Source organism: Impatiens glandulifera, chromosome 3 (genome assembly GCF_907164915.1).
Source record: "Impatiens glandulifera chromosome 3, dImpGla2.1, whole genome shotgun sequence".
NCBI lineage: Eukaryota > Viridiplantae > Streptophyta > Magnoliopsida > Ericales > Balsaminaceae > Impatiens > Impatiens glandulifera.
Window position 1 is genome coordinate 7787759 of NC_061864.1, and position 22064 is coordinate 7809822.

General features: G+C 29.7%; 4 protein-coding genes across 6 annotated transcripts; 1 reads left to right on the forward strand and 3 right to left on the reverse strand.

The window, feature by feature from the left end:
* Positions 1-4841: 4841 nt before the first annotated feature.
* On the forward strand, positions 4842-5775 carry LOC124932646. 2 transcript variants are annotated; one of them, XM_047473307.1, is made up of 3 exons: positions 4842-5159; positions 5240-5391; positions 5479-5775. In XM_047473307.1, exons 1-3 carry the CDS (start codon positions 5028-5030, stop codon positions 5516-5518), a joined length of 324 nt encoding a protein of 107 aa, XP_047329263.1. In that variant the 5' UTR covers positions 4842-5027; the 3' UTR covers positions 5519-5775. The 2 variants fall into 2 exon arrangements, with proteins under 2 accessions (XP_047329263.1, XP_047329264.1); XM_047473308.1 differs by having other exon boundaries at positions 4899-5159; positions 5243-5391; positions 5479-5763.
* Positions 5747-10923, reverse strand: LOC124932645 (protein HESO1). Of its 2 annotated transcripts, none has more exons than XM_047473305.1 (9): positions 10709-10923; positions 10431-10602; positions 9076-9243; positions 8164-8342; positions 7988-8083; positions 7372-7441; positions 6735-6865; positions 6494-6604; positions 5747-6410 (listed from the first exon to the last, which is right to left on the reverse strand). In XM_047473305.1, the coding sequence occupies exons 2-9, from the start codon at positions 10567-10569 to the stop codon at positions 5991-5993; spliced, it is 1314 nt and encodes a 437-aa protein (XP_047329261.1). In that variant the 5' UTR covers positions 10570-10602; positions 10709-10923; the 3' UTR covers positions 5747-5990. The 2 variants fall into 2 exon arrangements, with proteins under 2 accessions (XP_047329261.1, XP_047329262.1); XM_047473306.1 differs by having other exon boundaries at positions 10431-10623.
* Positions 10924-12136: 1213 nt separating this feature from the next.
* LOC124930645 (tropinone reductase homolog At5g06060-like) lies at positions 12137-13733 on the reverse strand. The gene is made up of 5 exons (XM_047470976.1): positions 13569-13733; positions 13276-13483; positions 12981-13197; positions 12809-12915; positions 12137-12532 (listed from the first exon to the last, which is right to left on the reverse strand). Exons 1-5 carry the CDS (start codon positions 13652-13654, stop codon positions 12344-12346), a joined length of 807 nt encoding a protein of 268 aa, XP_047326932.1. The 5' UTR covers positions 13655-13733; the 3' UTR covers positions 12137-12343.
* A 5966-nt stretch (positions 13734-19699) lies between these two features.
* Positions 19700-20424, reverse strand: LOC124928607 (probable transcriptional regulator RABBIT EARS). The gene has a single exon (XM_047468847.1). The coding sequence runs from the start codon at positions 20415-20417 to the stop codon at positions 19800-19802; it is 618 nt and encodes a 205-aa protein (XP_047324803.1). The 5' UTR covers positions 20418-20424; the 3' UTR covers positions 19700-19799.
* Positions 20425-22064: the final 1640 nt, after the last annotated feature.

Below are 22064 nucleotides of genomic sequence, written 5' to 3' on the forward strand. Positions count from 1 at the left end.
TTCAAACTCATTTAAAAAAAAAATTTAATATTCATGAATAATTTGCAAATAGGGGTCTATTTCGGGAAATTTGAGGAGACGACCCATTAATAGGCCTAATAGTGGAAAGTGCAGAGCTTAAAAAAAAGCGTTGGTGACCCCTTTTAATGTTTTCGGACGAAAATGCCCCAGTTGCGTCATATGACGCAATTTTTTATTTTTTTATTTTTCAAAAAATTTAATTATGAGTTTTTTTTTGACGAAAATTCCCTAATTGCGTCAAAAATTTTTTTTTTTAAAAAATCGATTAAAAAAAAAAATCAACAGCCGCGCTATTAAATTATGGGCTCATTCTATCCTCGTTTATGCCTATCAGTGGGCTCATTTTCTCAAATTTCCTATTTATTTCTGGACTATTCAAAAAGCGGGGCCCATTTTTGAGTAATTATAGAAAAATAATAATTAAAAAATAATTTAAATCAAATTAATGCATATGCTGCTGGGACCATATTTATTTCGATTTGGTCCTTCTAGATGACCAACTAATTAAATTATCCCTTACATTTATCAATGGATCAAATTGTCTCCTAAAGTTTAAAAATTATTAAAACTTAAATTAATAAAAATAAAGTCAAACCCTATAAATCTCGTTGACCTTGTAAAAAGCACACGTTAAGTATCTAGCTTTTTGCTTATTATAGGCTTAAAGGGATATTTTTTTATTTATTAGAAAAGTATAATGTATATTCAAAACTATTGATAAAATAATATAAATAATTAATGTTCAAGCTTGATAAAGTTGTCAAAATTAAATATAGAAAATAGAGTCTATTCGTTGGAATGGTGCCTAAGCCGCGTTTGGGCGAGGGTAAAACTCCAACAGCTATAGACTGATATTGACTTGACTTTGGTTAAAGGAATTCAAACATGTCTGTTGCATTTAAACCTCATTTCTTTCTAATGTTATGATGCCAACATTATTTTAAATGGAAATTCTATTAATGTTATGATGCAATATTACCCAACTTTATCATGCCAAACATAAGGACTAATGCAGTTTTTAACTAATATGTACTATTTTATTTCATAATAAAGTAAGTTTTGATTTTCTCTATAATATATATATTTCAATTTAATTTACTACTTGATACTCTAATTTTTAAAAATAAACAGAAGTAACTTAAATTCATCGTAATTCTATTTTTTTTTATTTGTTTCAAATAAGGATCTTACGTCATCGATGTAACAAATGCTTAAGAGCATTAATGTGGACAGGTGAGAAAGTTCTTTTCATTGGTCATTTTCTCTTTGTAAATGATAATTTTTTGTGTTTGTATTGTGTACATCGTTAAAAATGATCTCGAGTTTGAGTGTAAAACAAAATAGGAGGATTTCATGATGTGAATGTTAAGGCATGATCAACTTGGAGATTGAAGATTGTATAATTGTGATGTGTGTGGGATTATCATGTGGCAATAAAGACTAAAGAGTCAAAAGAAAGCCATTTAGAATCAATGCATGGTCACAAAGATGGAGTAACCAGTTATGACTAATTTCTATTTAACTAACAATGTTAAATATATAGATGCAATATTTTTCCCTTCAACATAAAGATACCTTTTTGCACTTTTGCGTGTGGTGTCCAATTTTATTCAATTTTTGGAAAATGACTGGCCTCAAAATGAATTATTGGGTGATCTATTTCCTTTTCATTGAAGGAATGCTTTTTTTTTTTGCATTATTATTATTATTATTATTATTATTATGTGTTTGTAAGGAGGGTCGAACTTGTAAAAAAAATGAAAAGATAGATATACAACGTGACAAATTAAATTGAATAAGACAAAATTTTTTTTTATCTCTGGTACTTATCAAGTATTATAAGTGACAATAATACATTTTATATATATGTTTCATACATTTTATTACTACTTTATACATTAAAATAATTATGTTAATTGTAATTGGGTTTGGATGGAATATAAAGGAGTAACAAATTTCAATAAACATTCTAAATCACTTCATAATAAATTTATTGACATATGACCTCATAAAACTATTATAACCTTTAACAAACTAAACTAAATATATTAAATATAATATTAATTATTAATATTTTCAATATGAAATTAAATATAAAAAATTAAATGAAAAATATGAACAAATTTTGTTTTAGCCTAACCGTTAGACCTATAAAGTTGAATCCAATTGATTTGATGCAGGATTTAAAATTCTCAATGAAACTGTGCTAGAAAATTTTTAATTTGTTTATTTTAAATAGAATAAAATTAAGGAATATTCCACATGCCAAAACTTTATATTGGCCATCTATATCATTTTGTGATTCAGAATCTTTTGTAAATAACTATTAAAATTTTCAATATTCATGGCTACATAAATTTAAAAAATGTCAATATCATATAAAAAGAAGAAGAGAAAATGGGACCATAATTAATGTCCCACATTAAACGTATTGTCCCAAACCCTATCCAAAGTTATGATTATTAAAGCAAAATAATAATTTAAGTGAGAATAAGTCTTATTGAAATATATATATTAATTTTCTAAAACATAAACTCAGATACAAAAAAATATAATTATATGTACCACTTATTATATATAATACAGTGTTTGTTGTGCATATAATTATATTTTGAGTTTATGTTTTAGAAAACTAAAGAAGGTATGGGTTGAGCATTCATATATTTATTATTTTTCATTACTGAGCTTCTTTTAATTTCAATTACACATTTCTAAAGAGAGATGGGTATGGGTTGAAAATAATTAAGGGAGTTATTTGAATAATTGATTGGTTTATTTAAATAAGTAGTATCTTCTCATATATATATTTTTTAATGAGGATCAATCAACTTATTAAAAATTAATTATTTTTAAATAATTCACCAATATCTTAACTTTTTATAGTACCAAATAAGTTTATTTAAATAATTTCTCGAATAAATTTAAATTATTTTGAAAAAATGGTTGAGATATAAATATATAATAAAAAGTAACTTATAAAATAAAATTGAGATGATTTTTTCTTCATTATTTGAATAAAACAATTGATAGAATGGCAAGATGTAAAATGAGATTACAAGTGTTGAACTTAATTTAGTTTTTTAAGTTAACATATCATTCACAATTATAGTTTCATTTTAAAATTAAAGTGATTTTAATAAAAATAAAATAGTCTCTTAAAGTAAAATTGTTAACACTTATCTATCTTAATTAAATTGATCGAGTTTAATTATAAATGAATCAAAACAAGCTAATAAGTGATTGGGAGTTGTAGAAAAATACAAAATGATCATTCTTTGAAATATTAAAGAAATTATTATTATTATTATTTAAATGGTCATACAAGTTTAAACTTATAATAGTGTGATAACAAGGATTAATAGTTCAATTTTATTTCAATCTTCTTCTTCTTTAAACAAAAATAATAATAATTATCTGATCTTCTTCCAAGAGAGCACATGGTATGGACAATTATATATATATATATATATATATATATATATATATATATATATATATATATATATATATATATATATATATATATATATATATATATTTTAAAAGGCATCTTTGAGAAATAAGAAGACAAAGTAAACAATTTGGTCCCTTTATCCTCCCTATACCCTTCATGTTTATATTAAGGAATTTTATTGTTTTTTTGTTTATTTTATTAAAAGAATAGATTATATATATATATATTTAATTAGTTGAATTATTATAAATTTTTATTATTATAATGAATAAATTAAATAATATATAGTGAACAAAATTTAATAACACAACATCGATCAAACGACAGCACATGAGACTTGAGAGATAAAATTCAGAAGAATCAACATGGCCGTACATATGTAATAGTCAAAATATATATAAATATATATATATAATTATTGTCCTTTTGATTTATTTATTTATCTATTTCATAAATAAAATTAATGTCTATCTATCGCCACATTCTATATATAATATATTTTTATTGTCAAAATCTCACGTGTCTAGCTCAATTGATAATAATAAAGTTCATGGAGTCTTATTAATGAGAAAGTAGGTTGGTAGGTATATAGCTACATAGGGTTATACCTTATTACAATTTTTGGCTCTTGCCAATATTTTTATACAATTTTGTGTAATGGAACAACTTATAATCCATATCAAATGATTAATAAAGTGAATATTTTGTTTATATATATATATATATATATATATATATAAAAGCAAAATTGAAGAAAAATAAAACAATGAAGTCCAAGCTAAACTTGTAGTGAACATCATTAATTGTCTCTAATCTCCTACACTAATTTAAGGAACCGAATGATCTTGATTTATTCGGGAACATTTTTTTTATTATTTTATCAAATAATTCATCAAAAATATTATTAACAATGTTTATTTTATTTTTTTCTTGAATTTTAAAAACTAACACGATCCATATTTATTTTAACAATGTTATCTTTGATCTATTAGAAGAAGTCTTAATTTGTGAATCACTCTTAGTAATTGACCTTTTTCTAATAAATTTAGTAGGTTTTTGTTTAAAACAGTAGTGGCTATATTTTTAATGCAATATCATGTGCTATTTTTCTTTTTTCTATGGACTATTTGACGTTTACATTTGTTCCTATAGTTAAAAGTATATAATTTATTTATTTGTTGGTGCAATTTCTCTATCAGCCGACACTCCTTTAATCTTACTGTGTAGTTATTATGAATATCTATCTCCGTTATGATTTGACTTAGAAATATCAAATCTATATAGTTAATGAATATTTCAAAGATATCTAGATAGATTTAATTTATCATAATATTTGGGCTTGTGTATGATTTAAACCAAAATTGATCCACACGAGTCCAAACCAAATGGTTAAATCGAATCCAAAACTGATCATTTATAATATATACCTAAACAAGTTTTAATAATTAAGTTTTCAAATTTTTAAATTGATAAACCGAAACCAACAACAATTTTAAATTTGATCAAAATGCTCACACCCTAAGCAGGTAACAACGATTACAATTGCAAAACTATGTCTGAATCCAATGGTGGTGGTGGAGCTCTGAGAGGAATGGCCTTGAAGCTAATCGGCGGCGTGGCCGCTCTCTCTCTTACTTCTTCCCTCGCCGTCGGGGCTTTCCAGGCAGTGGCCGAATCCAAAAGGGTATCCCGTATCTATCAATCAATCAATCACTTCTTTCTTTCTTCTTCTTCTTCTAATGGATTAATAATTACTTTTGGAAGCAGAAGAAATCTGCAATGCCATGCCACAAATGTAAAGGAATAGGGTTTTATGTATGCAAATTGTGCAAAGGGAATTCCACTATCCAATGGTCTCCCATGTTTGATCCACTCATTATAAATCCATGTCTTTGCCCCACCTGCGAAGGAAACAAGTAAATCTATCTATCCCTCTTTCATGAATCAGTCATACATATTATTAGGGTTTTATCCAACATTCATTTTGTCAATGTTGTTTGCAGGGTACAACGTTGTCTCAACTGCGTAGGGAAGGGTTGTTGATTTGAGACTATCAGCTTTTCAAGTGAGCACAGCACATAGATAGGGTGTTCGATGAAATGTCAGATTATGTACCTGCATCTCCAGCAAAATATTTTTATTTTTACCTTTTTTTTAACAGAATTTATTCTTATAATTATTAACATTATAAAATCAGTATTCGGATGTAATGTAGTAGATCAATATGATTATTAACGTTAAACTCAGAGTAATCATAATTCATCAAGGCCATTAGTCAAAATATCTATGCTAGTCAATTTTAAGGTTTACTAATCAATGTGAATTCTGTCTCTACATTAATGCATATCCAACAGAAATTTGTAATTCTTAATTTAATCAGATGACCAAAAACAAACAAATCACCAAGGCCACAATAATAGCTGGTACCATCAAAACCAAAAAAACATATTCCCAAACTGGCTGGTAGCTTCATGATCAAATTCTGTAAGATCCATATCATCATCCATCAACTGTTTTAAGATCTAGGTCTCCACACTTGATTTTGGGGAGCACTTGAAGGTGGTGGTGGTGGTGGTGGTACCTGCATGATAGGTGGTGGTGGTGGTGGTTGTGGTCTGAAAGGTCGTCCCGGTCTGGCCTGCCTTGTTCTTTGAACTTGATTATTATTATTATTATTAACCTGTTGTGCTGCATTCGGTCCATGTCTTTGCTGCCTATTTCCATAACCATTATTAGAATGGCTAGGCCCAGCTCCTGAACCTTCAAAGGAATTATACGCTTGTGGACTCACTAGAGTTGCAAGGATGTTATTTCGGTCTTCGTTGGGTGAACTAAGAGTGACGTAAGTTGATCGAAACGCTTGTCCTATCCTTTTTAGCTGTCTAGTGCTAACCGCTCTTGCACTATTTCCTGGCTGCTCAAAAGGGTCCTCAACCTATCATAACATTTTATTACAGACTTAGTTTTGATGTCCTGTCACACATTTATATCATAGTTGAGACAACGATAGAGAATTACAAATAGAGCGTATGTTTTGGGCATCCATATTGTATTATGTGCGATTGATTCCCATTGCCCAGTATACGGGGAGAGTCCTTCTACAGAAGCCTTCACCTCAATGTCACAGAACTGCACATTATGTAATTAATGCATTTGTCTCAGCAATTGTCTGTCACCCATAAATAATAATAAAAAATGTAAAGCACTAAAGAAAAGTTATGTTGATGTATGATGCAATTTAGAATGAAATATTACTTACCTTTGCAAAGAAAGAAACTAAAAGGTCAGAAAGATAAATAGGATTTATTGCTCTTGACCTGTCTGATCTGAAACGGTTAATATTTTTAGCACAAATCTCTTCAATTTGTTTTTCTGCATTCTCTCTGTGACCTGCATGCATATCCAATAATATATCCCATATTAAATTATTAACAACGTCTATTCAAAATGAAGAACCTTTTAGGAGAAACTACACCTCCTCCAAGATTAGCTATTCAAATGAAAAGACCCTACTAATATCACGTTATTAAACCACAAGCCAATAATCACATACTTTCATGTGAGAGTCTCTTTCTCACTTTTAACCAAATGGTCCATCACAAACTATCATATTGGGACAGGGGAGATATTTCTAACCATTGTGCTAAATGACTTCACCATGGACTTAAAATAGTACAATATAGAGTTGTTAGTAATTGTATTATTAATAGTTGTAGTCAAATTCTTGTGAGTATGTTAAGAGTGAGAATAGCATTTTATTAAAAAGGAACACAGCTTGAACAACCTTTTCCGTGTTTCCTCTTTCCACAATAACAGGAGTGGTTATAAAATGTATAAGATGCAAGACACAAAAATTAATTTATGGAATTCAATTAGATTAAAGAAAGTATAAGCACCTGCTAAGTCAACAGCCAAATTTCCAGGATAAATTTCTTTGAGAGGTGGTAAAAGTGGAGGCACACATGTCTACAAAGGAATACAGAATCAGAGAGGTTCATGGTTGGTGCTTGAAGGTCACTCAACATATATGAAAAAAATAGATGTTGAGCAGATCAAGATTCCAGTATTACACGCCTTACAATAATTCAAATGACTTTTAAATAGATTATGCATATTAAAAAAAAAGATGCTCAAATAGCCCTCAAAACTTGTACAAGAGACTCAACTACCCACTCTATTATGCATATTAGAACAATCGTTAATACCTGTAAAAAATTTCCCTTTCCATTAGAGTGACACAAACACACCCTCTAAAGGAAGGTGGAATTTTGGATGACATTACAATAATTGTAACGAAAGGCTATGTGAGTTTTTTTTATGGAGGAGGTTAGCACAATTCACCTCCATGATGTCCCACTTCATTCAAGGATTGAACCTGAGACCTTTAGCCCAGTCTTACTAGTTTAATGGGTTATTTGGTCCAATCAAAATCTCACTGGTTGTTTGAGAGTTACACATGTCTAATCTGTTATATTTTTGTCCATGTATAATATCTAGAATAAAAGAAATCACCTGGAAATGAAAGATAACAAGTAAGCTAAGAGAATACGAATTTAAAGTTCCAGTCTTGGAGTCATTGATACCCTGTCTTTTGGCCCATTCTTTGACCTGCAAGCAAGAATGAATACATTAGTAAATTTTGTTGTAACCCTGAAATTAGTATTAGTTTGTCCTAGAAAAACAAATACCAGTAAAACCATGTTGCGAAACCGTCCATCAATCTCATTTATCCAATACAACAATTTGGACTTCATTTGCCCACTCAGGTTGTTGATTGAAATATCACAAGAGATGTGGGAGGGGTGTGCCTCGGTCTTCAGAATAGGAACTCTAGCATGGGAAATAAGTTGCAACCTACGCCATCCAGCTGCAAATAGAAACCACGAGGAAACTGAATAGGTAATGTGAACTGTTGTAGATAAATCATATGCTCTAACTGTTGGGCACTTTAATCATATATGGTCAAACTCAAAGACATAAGTATTATCTTCCTCTAGAACCTTGTAGTCTACTTCTACAAAGGGGAAATATATACAACTCTGATATTCTATAATGCTAAAAATTATATTTTTGTGAGAAGAAAAATTCCATAATTGAAGTTTCAAGAAAAAGGGTAAGTTTGTAAGAAAACAAACCATGTTATTGATCTTTGAACTATTGAGAGATGTGCTAAATGATAGAATAGAGTTCTTATATCCAGAAATGTTTTGCATGTGAAAATTTTCTGTTAGCTTTTTCTAATGATAACTGCCTATAGTTATGGGGAGTGATAGTTATATAATTTATTTTACAAAAAATCTCTGCAAGTTGGTTTATTGCCTACTAAACTCGAGCATGTATTGGGACCGAAAAGTGCCATATTAGACCAAAAATTTGATGTTCATTTAATAATAGTATAGAGTATATGTTAATCCTCAGAGTGGAAGCATCATTCAGTAAGTACTGTCTCACCATTAAATTATCCTCCTACTTCATATGCATATAAAGCATGGACAACACAACCTTGACAAATAATTTTCTATCTGAGAATTAGAGAACTAGAATAGTAGTTTTGTTCAATATGTGATGCTCAAACAGAAATAAATAAATAATACAACCACCTTGTTTTCTTCTTAGAGCTTTCTGTAAATCTTTAAGACAAGCCAACTTCATATTCTTCCCAAGATTTGAAATAAATGAACCCTCGTGCAACTCAATCGAAATATCCAAGTCTCCCCACTTAGTGAAAAGATTAGAGACAAACGATCCATATGGCTCCACGGTACAACCTGTTTCCACAATTACATCATCACTCAACAATAATAAGGAGACAAATATATAATGTAACATGTAGAGAACTTTTATTGAAGACGAACTTATCCCTTCCTCTAATTACATATTTCAGAGGCTTGAAAATATCATGGATAAAAGAACCTGAATCTAGTAATATGTTTATTCCCAATTTTTCCATACAATTACCATCTTAGCTTCATCTAGTCTTTTAATGTTTCTCTTTTCACATCTCAAGACTCACTTTCTGAGTCTTTTGGAAGATTTACCTCAGTTATTTCTTATTCTTATCAAAGCATAGTAGATAAAGTTCTGCATAGATATTATTACTAGAATAAAATATACAAGTAAAAACTAGTTTGTACTTTTCAAAATATCACTATTGACCACCACTGGAGTAAATAGCTCTTTACAATCTTGAATTTGAATTTATTTTCTTTGGTAATACATCATTTTTAATAATGTTGGATAATGATTAAATCATTGTCATAAAAGTTCATATATGAAATTGATAGGCAAAGACAAATTATCAGTTTCAATACATCTGCATTCAAGAAGTTTTTTTAGCATTTTCAACAGTGGTTTCTTTCAATAGGCCCAACCACAGCCTTCTCAGATGTTGACTTTCAAATTTGCTAGTGTTAGTTATACTGATTATATTACCCTAGAAATAGAAGTCATCATTGGAATGTAAGACTAATTTCTCTAGTTCACTAGAGGAATTCCCCTAAATGATGACTGTTGATTTACAGTTGTTACAAGACGTAGTTAAGACTGTTGATAAACGTTGATGGTTGAATATTTCAAATTGATCCTCCTGTTGTGTTTATTCGTGTTTGTGGTCATGGAGCAATTGGAGATTCCAAGGACAATGAGTTCAACAATTGGTAATGAATTAAGCTTAAAATTGTAAAGTTCCTAATGTTAATTCTTTGCTTAATACTCTCCAAAGTTTCTTTTGTCATTCAAAAACAGCATTTTGGTATCAGAGCTTTCTTCAGGCATGTCATAGAAATCGAACACACATGTAGTCTCAGATGGATCTTATATTTTCATGTCCAAAATATCAGTAGAAAGTTCAAATAATAATAATATTATATATACTTATTTGCTTTAAATTTCAAGAAAGATTCTGCATAAGATTCTATGATATATATATATATATAATATAAGACATTCCAAGTACCTCGGAGGTTTTCAACAGATCGAACAACAGCTCGAAGGTCTTCCATGACTTGGAGTCGCATTGTCCAATCACTGTTTGAAGGATTGATACGTTGAATAATATCCATGAGAATGAACTCTAAATTAACATAGGCACTCATTTTTATCCGGAAAAGAAACAACTCCGGCGGAAGCTGTGATTAAGCAATCGAAAACTAGGTTTAAGAATTATACTCTCAAGTTAGCGATTGAATAATCAAAATCAAAATGAATAAATGAGAAATGAAGATTGAGACACACCTAAAGCAAATGAGCGAGAGTGACGGAGCTACGAGAAGTGTTGTCTTGAATCGATCGCAAGATTTTCCATGTCATTAAAGTTTCGCCTCTTTGTTTTATATCAAAAGTACGAAAACCATTGGTGGAAGATGATGATGGCGGCTTTGCTTAGCCTGGAGGGTTTTCATTTCCCTCTCTTGTTATGAATCAATCAAGAGGTGCTTTCTCCTACTTTCTCTCTCTCTTCTTAACTATTCTTTTTTTTATAATTATTAACGATTCTACGTATAATCCATCTTCGAACGTACATGTTCACCCCTTCCGCATAAATAAATATTTAGAGGCGGGAAAAACACCTAAATGTTTTCCACCATCTTATTTTTCATTTCTTTTAATATATTAACTCATCAAGATTAAATACCCAAGTATTTATTTTTTTTTACAAAGTCATTTTGGTTTTTAATAATTTTCTTAGCATGTGAGTTTGAGTTGTATTTTGTTCAATCCAACATCTTGTTTAGTGAGATTGAATTTTTTATTATAAATTTTTATAATATAAATAATTCTCAGTGGTCAGTTTTTATCTTGATTCACAATACTAGAACATTTTATGTTTAAAAAAATAATACCCTAGGCCCTAGGGTGGGTTCTAAGACTATCCACACAGCATGGTATCAAATTTTTCCGTTTAATACCCTGCCACGTCAGCTTAATACTTATTTTAACACCCACTTTTTAGCATATCTTACAGCAGAGTGTTATTCAAGGTATCAAAATTACTTTTTCACTTTCTCTCACTTCCACATCATTTATACATAATTTCATTTTTTTAACCACAAACAATATTATTAATCACTTGGTAAATCAAACATACAAATATTATTTAAAACGAAGAAAGGTGATACAAACAAGGATGATAATACGGTGGAAAATTTCAAAAAAAATTGGTGTCTAAATGACACAAACCAAGTCTCTATTTATAGATCTCGAAAAATAAAAAATAATGATATATATATATATATATATTTATCAATTATTATGCAAAAGTGTATTTAAAAAAGAAAACAAAAACAAAAAAGTAACCACCAACGCTGTGATTGGGCCACATCAAATTTGGTCCCGTATCAAAATTTGATACTCATATTTTAACACTTAATTTTGATACTCTGCTGCACCATTTGATATTATTTTAACACCCATTTGATACCTTATTTGACACCCACCCATTTGATACCTTATTTGACACCCACCCATTTGATACCTTATTTGACACCTTATACTATATTTCTCGATTTTTTTTTTGTTTAATAAAAAGTTCGGACAATAATTGGTTTGTTCTGCTTGCTTTATTTCGTATTTTAAGTCACCCTCAAGATAACTGGATCTTTATTGAAATTTTAATTTTTTCAAATTTATCATACTATTTAATATCTAAAATGGTAGCTCATATTTGAATTAATAAGAATATCAAAATAATAATAATAATAATAATAAAAGTACAGAAATTGTATTATCTTTTTAAATTCAAACAAAAATAAATTAGTTTTTTCCTTCATGAAAGAAAGTAGCATAAGTTATAGCTAACATAACTGTTATTGAAACTACATGAAAACAAAGCAAGACTTTTATGAGTTTCCATGTTTGTCTTTCTTCTTTCTATACCATTTTTGTGCTGAATCCACAAACAGTCATTCCACCATCAACAGAAACAATCTGTCCAGTTATGTAAGAAGCAGCCGGCATGCAGAGATATGCAACCAGGGACGACACTTCTTCTGGCTCCCCGGGCCTCCCCAGAGGAGTTCTCGATATCACATTATCCAAAAACTCTTTATTCCCCAACAACTGCAAACAAAAATATGATACGTTCCATTATATACATATATTAACATGTAAACAAGGATGGCTAATAGTAGCCAATTGATGAACCAATATTGATCTTCAGATATTTGGTTTTACAATCCATTTAAACAAGAAATGATGTCTTTTAATAAATCATTCTGAAATGAGGAAAAGCATGAGGAGCTTGATTTCCCATGTTTTCCTTTGTTTACTTCTTGATCAGATTCTGTAATGTGTTTTCATTATTCTCTTAAGAAGCGAGGTTTCAAGAATGATTACGTGTTCAACGAACGATGTTCTGATATACCAGGGGGCAACAGAGTTGCATCTGATGTTATCTTTTGCCCATTCACAAGCCAAGTTCTTGGTAAGCTGATTCATTGCACCTGCAATAAGCAAAATTAGCTACAGATTGTAGAACATATATAAAGGCAATTGAAATTTGACATGCCTTTGGTTGCTCCATAGATGGATCCAGTAGATAGATGAACAAGACCAGCAACTGAAGAAATAAATACAATGCTTCCTGACCCAGATGCTTTAAGAAGAGGGTGAGCAAGTTGGGAAAGATGATAAGCAGATTCGAAGTTGACAGAAAAGAGCTTTGAGAATTCCTCTGATGTGTATTCAGTTGTTGGTTTTCTGATGTTGGTTCCAACATTGTTTATCTATATATATATAATAAATATCAATTCATTCAAGGACAATTAAGAAAGAAGAAAGGGTTATTGATTTGCACTACTTACAAAGATGTTGATTTTCCCAGCAAAAGAAGATGAAACTCTAGCCATGAGGTCCTCTCTTTGAGGGCGAGAAGATACGTCGCAGACTGAACCAGTGACTTTGAAACCCTTATCAGTCCAAGTTTTCAGGCAACGGTTGAGTTCGTCTTCGTTGCGGGAACATGTGTAAAGGGTTGCACCTAATTGAGCTAGCTCTTCCACAATTGCATACCTATAAAAGTTTGATTATAAGGATTTTAGGTATTATCATCATCATAAGTTGAACCAGACAAATGAGTGATAGAACGAGAGAGGACCCGATTCCACGAGTGCCGCCGGTGACGAGACCGGTCATTCCGATGAGAGACCACTTGGAACTCTTCTCTGCTGCCTTAGCGGCCATTGCAGTCTCTTTCTATCTCTTGTAGATGTTAGGAGAAGAAGAAGAGAGAGCGAAATGAGGAATTGAGTATTTTTTTTGGTTTTGGGCCTTTTGGCGGAATTAACAAGGTAAATGTGAATGAAGCATCATTTCATATAATATTTTCAATGGTAAAAATTTTATTTTATATATTTAAAATCAAATGAAAATATAAATAAAATAAATTTAAAATTCTTAATATATTAATTAGTGAGATTATAAATATGTAATTTTTTATTAATATTTATAAAAAATAATAAACATATTGAAAATACCAATCAATCCATCAGATTCATAGTGACACTTTTGTTTGGATAGAGGATTACACGTGGGTGGAAAATTTAAAATTTATCCTTACCCTATAAAGCATTATTCAGGGGTCCCTTATTCAAGGCCTTAAGTTTAATAATCTTAAGTTTAATAAATGTTATCACAGATTTAACATTTATATTTTTCTTAAACAATATCAATGTATATTAAAAATAAAAAATAAAACGGTTTAAACACAACGAAAAAGCATAACATGAAAATACAAAAATAAAAATACAATACTCAATAAGTTATCGAGAGATCGTACATCCTCGAGAAGAACGATTAACTCCCCGACAGACTCTAGTGACTTTCCTGAACGAATCTAAGAAAATATAATAATAATAGTATTATAAATGATACACATCGAACAACTACGATCATTAAAAGTTTGACGTTTTCTCTCTAACCAGATAGTCCACCAAAAAATAATTGGGATGACAACCCAAATATGTAGGTCTACTGTATTAGCCGCATCAATCCAAACTTCTCAGCAACTACCCAAAAACTCAGGCATTATCTAATGAATATCAATAATACTCCACAAAAGACTCAAAATAGTAATCACCCATCGACAATGCAAAAAGAAGTGAGTTGTCGATTCAATATTTTCGTGACACATACGACAACGACTAGCCTTAATACAATTTTTTTTCATGTACATATCACCCGTTAGAATTTCACCATGAATAACGCTCCATCAAATAACAAGATCTTGGATTAAATATTTGACTTCCAAAGTTTTCAAAAAAAATATATATGAAATCATCTTAGCGAACAACTTGTAACAATGTCCCATATGGAAACTATTCATATTTTGTCAACGCATAACATCTTGTTCAAACAGTGACACTTGTTTGCGTCAAACCAAAAGTAAACTCTATTATGGGACGAAGTCTCTATAATGTTTAATCTCATTCTATATCTAATTCGATTAGCGAAACCACTAGACTCATGATCAAACATGTCCTTAACTATGACATTTATACATATAGCAGTAGAAGCAAACTCATGATACGTCGTAATTAGACTTTTGACACTATATCAAATGTCGTCCCAAAATCTAATCGAAGAACCATCCCCACAATGAATCTAGACTGCTCACGATTTTTTTTTAACATAGAATAAATTAATCTTCAAATGCTACACCCCGCTAGATAATTAGACATTCTTATAAACCAACCAAACAAATCATTACTATACTTACATATACTTAACATTGATATATGAAATTAGTTATAATTTTTTTGATGCGTCATATTTAAACAATGTCATGGAAGTTTTTTAAAAAATGTTGACTTGCACTGAGTTTGTTAGTCTCATTAGAGGAGTGAATTATGGGATGAGTAAGTCTCAATTTGTGATTTCTCATTTTATTTTTGCATGATTCAAGCTACTCACGAAAATTTCAAGCATCTTCGTTATATTCTCTAGTTGTTTGGAGTCTGTTCAAGATTGCGAGTTAACCTCGGTAAGTCTGAGATTTTTTCTCAAAATTCATATCCAATAAAAGTAAGATGACACTTTCGAGCAACTTGGGCTTCAAGGTGGGATAATTTCCATCTACTTATCTTGGGATGCCTTTAAGTGCTAACGCCCATTTTAAAGTTTCTTGGGATCCGATCATCGCCAAAATGGAAAAAAAATTACCAATCTAGAAAAGCAAGATGATTTCAAAAGGTGGGAGTTTGGTTCTCATCAAAAGTGCTCTAGAATCTATGCATACTTACATGATGTTTATATTTCTTATACTTAGAAGTGTGACTGTGAAGATAGAAAAAAAATTGTAATTTTTTAGGGTTTCTCTAAATCATCCTTTCATCATTTGGTAAGTTGTGATAAATGAAGAAACTTAAAAACCAAGGGGGCTTGGGTATAAAGATGCTACAGTTAAAGAAATGTTTGACGCGAGTTCTAATGGTTTTTCCATTAGAATCAGGTATAAGAGAAGACTAAATGTTGAAGAGCTAGCTTCACATGATAGAGTGTTGAACTTGGTGGGGCGTAAAGAGGTGAATCCTTCTTTGTGTGATATTTTGCGTTGACAAGATATTGATAATTCTAAGGTTAGTCATTGTTACTCTTAATTGCGGAGAATGCTCCTTATGGTCTCATATGGGAGAAGTTGTGGGACTCTAAGTTCCATCAAAAATCTCAATTTTGGATGGAGTGTCATGCATGGAAAAATTTTGACGGATGATAAATGCATGAAAAAATGATATATTATGGAAAATTGTTGTAGAATATGTCATAAAGAGATGGAGTCAACGCCTCATTTTCTATTACAGTATGATGAAGTGATTGTGATTTAGAGATTATTATAGAACATGATTGGTATTTAGTGGGTTATGTCGGAATTTATCGTTAGTTATTGGGAAGTGTGGATAGAGACATTGAATTCAGTTGGTCTGAATCGTTGGACTTTTATCCCGCTTATCTTTTGGTGGACCATTAGGCTTGAAAGGAACCGTAGAACGTCCGGTGTCGTTATCGACCGATGCGTTTAATTCACAATTCTATTATTATGACAATCGAGAATGTTTCATGGGGTAAATCAGTTAAAGCAATTGGAGAACTCATTAATCTTCTTAATGTTTCCGTGCTCATTAAAGTTTGTTCTTTTTGTTTGATCATTGGTGAACTATTTTGTGTTATTTTTTAATGTTTTTCTTTCAATTTTGTAATGCTTTTGTCGTTGAGTTTAAACGACTCTTATTTATAACATTTTGCTTGAATTATTTTAAAAAGATAAGTTTAAAATAACTCATAAGTGATATAATATCCTAATTAATCAACTCCTCCTTTCTTGAGTTTGCTTAATTTCCTCTTTGCTTCATAAGACACCATATTACCCTAATTAACCCCATCAAATCTTCTTTTATATGTATTTTTCTAGTTTTCCAACGATAAAATGGTTAATTTAAACATAAAAAAATAAATAAAAACAGTATATGTAATTAATATAGATTAAAAGTGATGAAAAGCAACAAGGAAAATTCCATGTGCACGTCTGGCTCCGGTTATAACTTCTGATCAGGCTAGCTAAGCTAAGCTAAGCTAAAGCTAAGCTAAGAGCATCCCCATCCTTGTACCCATACATAGGTACAAATATGTGCCACATCAGCAGCCACATCACAAATAAATTATACCTCTCAATTTATACCTCTATTCCTCAACCATCTCAAGTACAATTGTGGTCCCACCATCCACATCATCTAATTCATACAATATTTTTTAATTCAATAATTCAAGTAATCTTGTTTTATTTTTTATTATATTAATTTGTTTAAATTAATAAAACTAATATTTATAAATTATATTAAAAAATTAAAAAAAATCAATAATTTTTAAAAATAATTTAGGAAATTATCATCACAATAATACTTGAAAAAAATAGACTACTAAATCATATTTTGTTAAATAAAAAATTAAATAAAACGGTTTATTTTTTAAAATTTTTAAATGTTTATTTTTTTTTTATAAAAAAGTGGGGGTGGGGACCACTTTTTTTGACTTTTTTTCATTTGTACCCGGTAGCAAAACTTTGCTACTCAATTTTCTCTCTCCTTATAAGAGCATCCCCATCCTTGTACCCATACATAGGTACAAATATGTGCCACATCAGCAGCCACATCACAAATAAATTATACCTCTCAATTTATACCTCTATTCCTCAACCATCTCAAGTACAATTGTGGTCCCACCATCCACATCATCTAATTCATACAATATTTTTTAATTCAATAATTCAAGTAATCTTGTTTTATTTTTTATTATATTAATTTGTTTAAATTAATAAAACTAATATTTATAAATTATATTAAAAAATTAAAAAAAATCAATAATTTTTAAAAATAATTTAGGAAATTATCATCACAATAATACTTGAAAAAAATAGACTACTAAATCATATTTTGTTAAATAAAAAATTAAATAAAACGGTTTATTTTTTAAAATTTTTAAATGTTTATTTTTTTTTTATAAAAAAGTGGGGGTGGGGACCACTTTTTTTGACTTTTTTTCATTTGTACCCGGTAGCAAAACTTTGCTACTCAATTTTCTCTCTCCTGATTTATACCCAACTCCCCATTAGTGTACCCAGGTACAAATTTTGTCCACATCAGATTTGTACCTACCGATGGGGATGCTCTAACTCCACATTCGCCAATAATTAATAACTAGCTAGCTACAGTCAGAGAATAACATGGCCATCTTCAACTCATCAATAGTAAGTAATGGCATGTCCTCTAAAGGGTGGCCAAATAAATGGAAATTAATTCCAACCCTTGGCTTAATTATTTAATTAAATTACTTTCATATTCTCACAGATGTCCACATTACTGAAAAGTCCACATCTTTCATCGTTTCTCCACCTTTCAATTCAAAATTTACTACTATTACACTGCTCCCTCCAGCTCATAATAATAATTATTATTTAAAAATAAATAATTCATTAAGATAACTTAAATGTAAATAGTGATTCTTAAAAATCAATTCGTTGAGTTCGATTCTTATAATATTAGTTAAAATGAAGATCATCACTACCGGAGTCATATTAATTTTCTATATTTAAAAATAATAATAATTAAATTAAGGGAGGATTTATTGGTTATATTTAAGTTCTTGCAAAAAAATATATATATTATTACCTACTAAATTATATATATATATGTATATATTTAATATTTGAAAGATAATAATAGTCTACTATAAATTGTTTTTTAAAATAAAATGACATTATTAAAACTTGTGAAAACTTTGTTTTTAAGATAAAATGATAAATGTTGTATTATAAATATTTAAAAAAAAATATATTATTTTTAATAATTATAAATATATATATATACATTAAAATTATTAATCTAATTAAAATTTAAAATAAAATGATATTTTCAAAAGATTTTAGGACTTATTATTTAAAATAAAATAATTAAGTGAAATATGAATATATTATTTAATGACGTATTTTTTTAGTGATAAATTGGTACATAAATATACTTAGCACGTAAAATATGATATTTGGTATTGATGTACGTTATCAATAACGAAAGTATCTGATTACCGTTGTTGATGTTGAAGTGTAGATCATTATCTCTGGAAAATAAGACTTTAACCACAGTTTATTTATTTATTTATATATATTTTATAATCTTTAACATTGTTTAATGACAAAAAAATAAAAAAATAATAGAAAAACATGAATGTTCACCTTGTCATTATACACATTAAAAAATATAACGAAATTAACTCTTTGAGAGTAACAATGTAAACATAAAAAAACAATATTTACAAACGAACAAATCTAACATTAACGAGTTCGAAGATTTTCAAGAAAATTTATAAGCTCACCGATCGCCTCCACCTGTTTCCATAAGAGATTTCCTATATCGTCATAATAATAGAGTTGTAGAGTAAACACATTGGTCGACCGCGATCACTAAACATTATATTGTTCATTTCGATCCAAATAGTTTATCAGAAAATAATCGGGATAGAGACTCATTGACTCAATCCAATCATGCTTACGGTTTCTATCCAAACATTCCAATAAGTGATGATTGACGCGCAGCACATTCTGCAACAATTAATCAAAATGCATCATTTTTTCATAAATCTATATTATTATTTTTTCTTTAATGATAAAATAATAAAATAAATTACATAACTATATTAAACATGGTTCTAAGAAAAGATTAATTTATTATGAAATGGTTTGAAATGAATTTATTGTAACCATATTTCATGAAAAGAAATTGCATTAATTGATGATCATTTTGATCTCATTGAAATTAAGGACAAGTAGAAGATGGAAAATGTTCTAGCAGGAACTACTACTACCAAGCCTGAGCTCAAGATCCAAATTATCTTCCATGAAGGAGCCACCGGCCACCCTAATAGCAGTACCACCACAGTCGGTGGTCTGACTTGATCTTGAACATGTCTGTAGAAATAAAGGCAATGTGGGTATTACAGTACTATTCATGAGTTTCACTCTCTTGCACCCATAATTACCATCCAAACTCAATCCAATGCACAAGTTATTACCAGCCTCTAATTTGTCAGACGAAGTCCTAGAGGAATTATTGGAAGAATTAGAAGAAGAAGAATGATCATGAGCTGGGGTTTGGCTTATAAAGGTAGTAAGCAACAGTTGGGTAGGCGCCGCAGCTGGTGGTTCTTGATCAAGATCTTGATCTTGATCTTGGTGCTTGAGTCTAGCTCTATCCCTTCTGTGAACATTCATGTGACCTCCTAGGGCTTGGGCAGACCTGAACTGTCTAGTACAAAACCCACATGAATAGGATCTGGGTGGCCATACAAGTTCTCTTCCTGATCCTCCAAATGGCGCCCTATCTAATTCAGAAAAGGCTTCTTGGTGAACCTTGTTCTTGTTAGTCGACCTGATCCACATCAAGTACTTGGAGTAATGATCCATGATGATGATGATATATGATCGGGGATAGATCGGGGAGCTGGTAAAGATTATATATATGTTAAATTAATTAGCTAGGGAGAATTGAATACGTGAAAGGTACATAACATTAATAATAGGAATTAATTATTATAAAGAATACATGATATGATGATGATGATGGATCGATGTGAAATTATATATGATAATGTATGATGGAGTTTGCACTAATTTGGCTTTTTTAGTGAAGTTTCTCTCTTGGTCATTTAGCTTCTCTATCTGTTGTTTCCTCTATCAATCTCTCTGTTTGTCAGACTTAATAATAATAATAATCAGTTAACAAGTAGTACGTACAGACACATGCAGTATCTTTTCTTTTCAATCCCCTTCTTTTTCTTTCGATCCAGGTCCCACTTTTATGCATGGTCAAGTGTATTCAACACCTTTCCAACTGTCATCTATTTTATCAAATAACATCAAACCATATATAATTGGGATTCATAGGCAATAACATATTTATATATATCTATAGTTTTGATTGATGCATTAGGTTTGAGAAATTTAGATTTTATAGGTTATAATAGTTTAAGTTACCATAGGAAAAGACAAAAAAAAATGCACTTATTAGCCCAAAGAAATGTCAATAATTTGAAATTTATTTGGCCTAAAAGTATTTTTTGATTGTTTAACAAATTTATGCTTACAAACAAATAATATAATGCTATAAGCACTAATTTGATTTAGCTTATACTTATTTTTTTCGTTCAAGCTTATTCTCAATTACGTTTATAGGCTTATACTCAACTTATTCGTTCTAATTTATTGTCAGATAAGGAAGATAGAGAGAAAATTGTGTTTAAACGTAAAATGTGTTTGATTATAATTTTTGCGTTAGTTTATTCCGCAAAATTACTGAAGCAAAATTATTACGCAAACGTTAAACGCAAAAACTATAAGCTGCTAATTTAGAAAAAAAAAATATATATATAACAAAGATTTAAAATTGTAACCTTATATAAAAGAAACCTGCATAAAAATAAAACAAAATATATCTAAAGATGATTTATTTATTTTTAACAGCTTAAGTACATCTTTTGAACAAAGATGACGACAAGTTCCATGAACTATGAGATGGTCCCAAGTGTTTCTAATTTTTATTTTTGAAAAAAAAAAAAGTAGTGTTCAAAGTTGGTCATCAATCGGTTAAGCCCATATGTTAGCCTATAGCTAAAAATTAATAATAAGGTTCATTTGTACCTTCAAACATACCCAATAATCTATAAAATCAAAATTTATTATTATTAAAAGACACCCCACCAAGGTAATCAAGTGGTAAAAATCGATTTAAGAGATCAAAAGATCACAGGTTCGATTTCATCCGAAAATATTTTGAGTTTAAGCAGGAACCATAGTTGTGAAGTGTCATGCTAATTCTCTTTCGATTCCAAAAAAATATAAATGACTTCTCTAAATTACAAATAAATCATTAATTTATATGTATTAAAAAGTGAAAGAAAATTTATCAATGGGGATATTAGCTAAGTTAAGATTAAAAAAATCATTATAAATAGGACATGATTTAAGACTTGTTTTAGCTCGGTAAAAACAAGGTGATTATGAGTTTGAATATTTATGGCCATTTCATATATAAAAAAAAAATAGGATTTAAGT